We start from the raw sequence: 6752 nt of genomic DNA on the forward strand, positions 1-6752 counted from the left end.
AAATATATTAATTCGATTTTTTTTAATTCAAAATCAAACTTTATGAAATGCGCTCGGGACAGTCACACCATATGAGCTTTTCCTGGTTTGGCTGAAAATTTTGAGAAATAGGAATATGACTGGAATGAATGGTCCATATGTTCATATAAAGCAGGTTTTTCTGAACAATATAACCACATTTATTTGCAGATTAGACATTTCTTTACTTCAGTTTGACACTCTGGACCAAAAAAAGGCCATGTCATGTCAACCACCCAAATGTGCTTTCTAAATTAAATTGACTTTTTTACTCACTTACTATATAAGACATACCATGTGTTCAACAGAAGGGTAAAAATGTCCTTTGTCCTTTTTGCATTTGTAAATTAGCAGTGAAATTTAGAACAGTGGAAGTGATTAACGCAGTCTCACTCATCAATGCATTTTGTTGCTAGAGAATCTCAATAGATAGGCCCACTGGTCAAGCCCTCCCTGCCCAGTAGAATGACCTGAGCAGAGCTTTAGGGTTAGTGCCCCGATAGCATAAGTGTGCTCTGAGGACATTTTGTGGACAGAGTGCATCACAGACTTACTGGGTTTCATTATCTAATGAATGAAAAATGATGTCCCCAACATTCTGTCCCTGACAACTAGGTGGCGACAAACTGTGTCCCATAAATAATAGAGGCCCCTGGCCTGTATGAGGCCGCATATAGGTGCCCACTCATAAATTGACTTGACGTCAGCAGTATTCCCATCTTCCTCATGCAAGCGCTTCTCTCCAGACGTGAGAACCAGTGAGTCAAACAGAGGGTCTCACTCCACTGAAGTCAAATCCCCTCTCGATGTCTGACACATAGGTGGAAGAGCAATATCAGCTCATTTTTCAGATCAGGAGAGCTGCGCATGCCACTGGAAAATTAAGTTTGTTAGAGGTGAGATATTCACTATATCTAATGTTCTTCATCCATCATCTTCTGTTAGTTATGGAAAGTGTGTGTGTGTGTGTGTGTGTGTGTGTGTGTGTGTGTGTGTGTGTGCACGTGTGTGCACGTGTGTGTGTGTGTGTGTGTGCGTGTGTGTGTGTGCGCGTGCGTGTGTGTGTGTGTGTGTGTGTGCGCGCGCACTCTGTCCCTGAGATTGGCCCTGCTTCCTGTCTTTGTCTTTCCCCTCCTCATCTGTCAGTGTCCTCTGTAGAGTTTGGCTTAGAGGAGCAGTCAGGGATTTTTGTGTTTCTGTTTATATTTAAATGTACATTTAAACGTACATTTTATTTTAACCAAGGACCAAACAGAACACCTCTACTTTCAGTATGAAATCCCACCCAAGGTTTTGTTTTTGTTTGGGGGACAGGCTGCCCCCACACTATGTTTCCAGTTTTCGTAGCCTGTGTGGCCTACAAACACTAGGCCTAAATGTTTTTACAGTGTACTTGGAATGGGCGTCTGACTGGTCCTAATAGGCTGAGATATGTAAAGATAATTTGTCAATATTGTTCTTGTGAATGTGATTGATGTGTTTAGAAATGCCATTAATAAATGTTTCTTTTATAATACATTTTGTTTTCACAATTCCAAACACGCTAATGTAAATACATGTTACAATAAGTAAAAAGGTAACTTTACAAACATACAAGCAACAGCCAATTTTAAGTGATTAGTTCATAGTAAACCGTGAAACCAAACAGCACAGTGTTGGAGTAACGTTAAGACTATCAATGTCTCCATAAACTACCAATCTGAATCGTCTCTCTCTCTCTCTCTTTCCCAGTCTCTCTCTCTCTCTCTTTCCCACTTTTCCTTTCTTCGTAGCATCTTTTGCTTTGTAATCATTCGCCCGACTCCTAGACCTCTTAAGCCTCACTTTCTAACTCCACTTTGCCATCATTTTCTTTCAGTCCATCAGTGTTCTCTTGTGCTTCCTCCTCCCCCGCCTCAGCATCGGCCATCTTGTCTTCAGCCTCCCCCACGTTCTTCCCGTCTTCCACCGACTCCTCAGCTTCTGCCTTCTTTTTCTCCTCCTCCTCCTCTTTTCTCTTCTTCTCTATCTTGGAGAGGTGATGACATAGGGACTGCACATAGGTGAAAACACACATGGGGTCAGGGTTGTTCCCCATCAGCATCATATCAGATACCTCCAACAGGGGGCAGCAGTCTGCAAGTGACCTGGGAGAGGTGGAGAGAGCAATGAAATGAGAACCTTTGAGTTGACATGCAGGTATTACATTCAAACATGGGGCTGTTATGGATGTTAGTGTTAGACACTCTACCATTGTGGGATGGGACGATATTATATTGAAAAAAAAGGTGAGAAAGAATGGAAAAAAAGGATGAATATAGGCACTGTATGTTCCAAATTGAACACGTGTGAGTCAAACACAGAATGTGGCGACCTCAGGATAACAGGGACAGTGGGACACTATAAGTCATATCTTTTTTTATGCACTGCCCAAAGCATTGTGTCTGTTACTGGGGTCGGGGTAGAGGCCAAAACATGACTACTGGCAACGATTACTTAAACACTTGCATTTACACTTGCATTATAACTCAGCCACAGCCAAAACATGACTTACACACCTGGATGACCTCAGTGAGGGAAAGGCTTTGCCCCCCATTGATAAAACACTAACAATCATTCAGTCCTTTATCAAACCATCCCCGGATTTCCAACCACTGTAGAACATGAAGCATTACTGGGGCAGAAGTACAGAAGATAGTGGCCCTTATATACCAGCCCATTTGTTAATACTAAACAGGCAAAATAGGGACTGTATATTTGATACCAGGTTTTCTGTGGATCACATTGAAGCATGTTCCACTTTCTCTCTCTCTGTCTCACACACACACACACACACACACACACACATACTCTGCTGTGTCAAAGGCCAGTGTGAAGTTCTTCTCTCTCTCATTGGCGTTTAGGGTGGAAAAGTCGAACGCATCGGGAAAAAATCGATGGATGAGGGCACAGAATGCCAGACCATTAGACCAAGATGAGGAGAAGTTCTCAATCGTCACACCCTATTGGTTGGAGAGAGAAAGGAGGTATATCACTTATCCAATCAGCATGGCTTAAGACCTATAACTCTATACCCAGACCTGTATCTGCTCACCTCATAGTGTTGAGTTTTGCTGCGACACCATTGGAGGATTTTCTGTTTGATCGATCCTCCGTTGGCCACACCTACTGACACACGCTGTACCTTGAAGTTTCGCTGACCAGCAGGTCTAAGTTGGAAAGAAATTACATATTGAACACAGACTCTTAGTCACTGAACAATTTCTTAACACAAAAATATACATATACACATAGACAACCAACAAAATTACGCGATCAGGTTAAACTCCAGCTCAAACAATATATGACCCTGCAAAGCGAAACCAGTCGTTTCGGTAAAATTTACAAAATTAAGTTATTGTGCTTACGTAAACGGCCATAAACTAAGCTTTCCAATGATATGAATATCGAGGGTATTACACAAACTATCGCTAAGCTAACTGCATCCAAAGTTGACATGGTTCTCCTGCCATGATATGCCAGAAGAGGAGAAATCACCTTCTTAAGCAGTGCGTGGACAACTGGAATGACTGCAAATGTGTTGAATCTTGGCCGGGTTTACAGTCAAGATGTATGTTTTTCCGTGAAATTAGTTCACGATATGAAACTGTAGACTGTATGCTGTCGAATTATGCGAAAATGTGAAATTCAACATTTTAACTCGGAAGTTTGTTTATTTTCTCAAAATAACGTTATGCGCAAAGCGACTGATTTCGCTTTGAATGGTCACATATACAGTTTTAACACATAAACTAACATAATCCAGTTAATTTGATGTCACTGCCTGAGTTTCAGTGTAAGATCATGTCAAACAACTTGACTTGAATAGAGATAATAGTTCTTCTACATGCAACAGTGTGTACTAGGCTAGACGTGGAGCTGGGCTAGCATGCAGTAGCCTGAAAGTTGTCGGTTCAACTTCCGGCTTCCACTGTTGTGCCCTTGAGCAAGGCACTTAATCTCAAGTTGCTCCGGGGACAATGTAATGACAAGGTAAACTCTTGTAATATAGTTGACATATGTAAATCAGATTGGATTAAAAAAGCATCTTCTAAATATAATGTAGTGTAATGTTTAGAATTCAGTCATAACTGAGTTATATTTTGTGTATAGATTCATGTTTGAGCTACATCTACACCTATTTGATTTGATTTGTGATATATTCCAATGGTGATGATGATGATGATGGTGATGATGAATGATGAGGTTTACTTACTGGCCTTGTTCAAACTTGGCCATGGCATCTCTGCGTGTGGATGGACGTGCTGATGGTCTTGGGCGTGGCATGGACACTGGGATCGTGGGTCTCTTTCTCTCTGTTTCATTACCTTTCCCTTTCTCCTTCCCCTCCTTCTCCTTCTCTTTTCCCGCCATCTCCTTCTCTTTTCCCACCATCTCCTTCTCCTTTGCCTGCTTTGGTTCATTCTTTGACTTCCCTGCTGATTTCTTGTCATCTTTTCCCTTCAGCTTCTCTGAAGTCTTTACTTCTTTTTTAGATTTGGCATCCTTCTTCTTTTTGTCTGTTTCTTTACCCTTAGGAAGGTTTTCCTCTTTTTCACTCACATTTGCTCCATTCTTTACCTCGTCAAGCTTGGCCTCCTTTTCATTTGATTTACTTTTTGGGCTTTCTGTTTTGTCTTCTCCCTCTCCCTCCTTTGTTCCATCTGTGTCTGTCTTTACATCTCCACTGCTCTCTACTTCAGTCTCTCTCTCCTCCTCTCCATCTTTCTTCTCCTCAGCCTTGCCCTCAGCCTTGTCCTCAGTCTTCTCCTTAGTCTTGTCCTTTACTTCCTCTACCTCTGTGCTCTGTTCTGTGTTGTTATTTTCAGGAGTTCCTCCCCCACTCTTTGTTGCCTCTTTATCATTGGCCACTGTTTCATGAAGCTCCTCCTCTCCATTCTCCTCATTGGTTGCATTGCCCTGATCAGTGTTCCCATTCTCATCAGTGAGGTTGTCTATGATAGTGTCCTTCAGCATGTCCTCTGTTCTTGAGTCCTGTGGAAAAGACAAGGCGAAAAGAGAATTAATCTACTGTGGGGCAAGCGTTCATTGTCGTTGAATGGCTCATAGTAAGTTTCATATTGAGCTTGGGAGATGGGAGTCCTGCCTGAAGAATTATCTTCATTTTCTTCAAATCTAGCAATGGAACAAGCTGTTGTACAGGCTTAAATGATGAAAGGAAACCTCTGCCCTGACACATTGTGACCTTTGAATGCTATGGTGTTACTGGAAAGGGTGATGTGGAAAGCTAAATCCTATACATCTCCCGAGTCCAGGGGAGAGCATCCCTCTTTCCCCCACCGGTCTCCTGGTTTATAGCCTAACGACAGGGGTCAAGGACTCGAGCCTAACTATAGATGAGATCTCACCTCCCATAAAACTACATCACACCACTGTTCCATGCGCCTGTCTAGCCATGAGCTTCACAGAGAATGAGGACAGCGCAAACATTTGCAGCGCCAATTCATAACCGGCAGCTGAAAAATGGTATGCACGAGACCTGAGAGGTGGTAAAGTTTGTAAATATTATGGTGAATAACACATTAGTTATGCACCATTTAATGATCCATTTGCATTAACTGCAATTCGTACGAATACGATTACAACGTGTGAGACAAATAGAGAAGTACAGCATATTTATATGTGTGTTTGCGTGTGCGTGTGTATGTGTGTGTGTGTGTGTGTGTGTCTGTGTGTGTGTGTGTGTGTGTGTGTGTGTGTGTCCATGAACAAGTATAGTTTGTATTCATGACAATGTGAATGTTGTGGCTTGTGTGAGAACAGCCGTCATCTTATCATATCTAAAGAACTGACCATCAGTCAACTTCTCTTATAGAGGAGAAGACTCCAAATCCCAGCATGCATATCTCTCATATGGATGACCATGCATGTAGCCTCCTATTAGCAAACCGAGGGGTATTCCAAGTACGTGATTTAGTGACAAATCTGGGTAAGCCCATAGTAAGTAAACTTCTAATAGAAGAGCTTTACGGCTTTATTCTCCCAACAAAACAATTCCATTGGGGTCTTGTTGTAGGAGGTTTACCACTTACTCTGAGTTTACTTACCCAGGTTTGTCACTAAACAACAAACTTGGAATACCCCCCTGATATATGGCCACTGGCACAAACTTGTTGTTATAGGAACCCTACTCAGGCGTCAGTCATGTCACTCACCATGTTATTGTTCATCTGCAGAAGGTTTTCAGGTGAGACGCTTTCAGAGTCCTCCATGTCTCTTGACTGCTCCACGCAAACTGAACCATCCATTGATAATAATCCAAAGTCAAGAAATTATAGAGATACTGTCTCCTTCCTCCTGCCTCAGACTTAGTTTGCTTCTCTCTCTCTACTGTCTTGCTTCTCTCTTTCAGCCTGTAGTCCACACACGTTCTCTTTATCCAAGTCAATAGCACTCTCTCTGTTTCTCTCTCTCTCTCTCTCTCTCTCTCTCTCTGTCTCTCTGTCTTTCCTCTGTCTGACCTTTTGAAGAACACAGCCTCCAGAAATAGACAGAGTAGTTCTGGCTCAATCAAACCCCACAACAGCTGCCACCAGTCGAAACCAAGTGATACCAGGATTACACATACACTCACGCACGCACAAACACACACACATGCACGCACATATGCACAAGCGCGCACACACACACACACACACACACACACACACACACACACACAGGATAACTGTTTTATATGGGTAACCACTGAATGG

At 42.4% G+C, this 6752-nt stretch overlaps 1 protein-coding gene across 1 annotated transcript; it reads right to left on the reverse strand.

Annotated features, from left to right (window-relative positions):
* Positions 1-1510: 1510 nt before the first annotated feature.
* smtnl1 (smoothelin-like 1) lies at positions 1511-6498 on the reverse strand. Its single transcript, XM_062549133.1, has 5 exons — positions 6213-6498; positions 4253-5031; positions 3092-3206; positions 2848-2999; positions 1511-2144 (listed from the first exon to the last, which is right to left on the reverse strand). The coding sequence occupies exons 1-5, from the start codon at positions 6303-6305 to the stop codon at positions 1832-1834; spliced, it is 1452 nt and encodes a 483-aa protein (XP_062405117.1). The 5' UTR covers positions 6306-6498; the 3' UTR covers positions 1511-1831.
* Between the last annotated feature and the right edge of the window lie 254 nt (positions 6499-6752).

The sequence above is a fragment of the Sardina pilchardus genome, chromosome 11 (assembly GCF_963854185.1).
Source record: "Sardina pilchardus chromosome 11, fSarPil1.1, whole genome shotgun sequence".
In the NCBI taxonomy this organism is placed as follows: Eukaryota; Metazoa; Chordata; class Actinopteri; order Clupeiformes; family Clupeidae; genus Sardina; species Sardina pilchardus.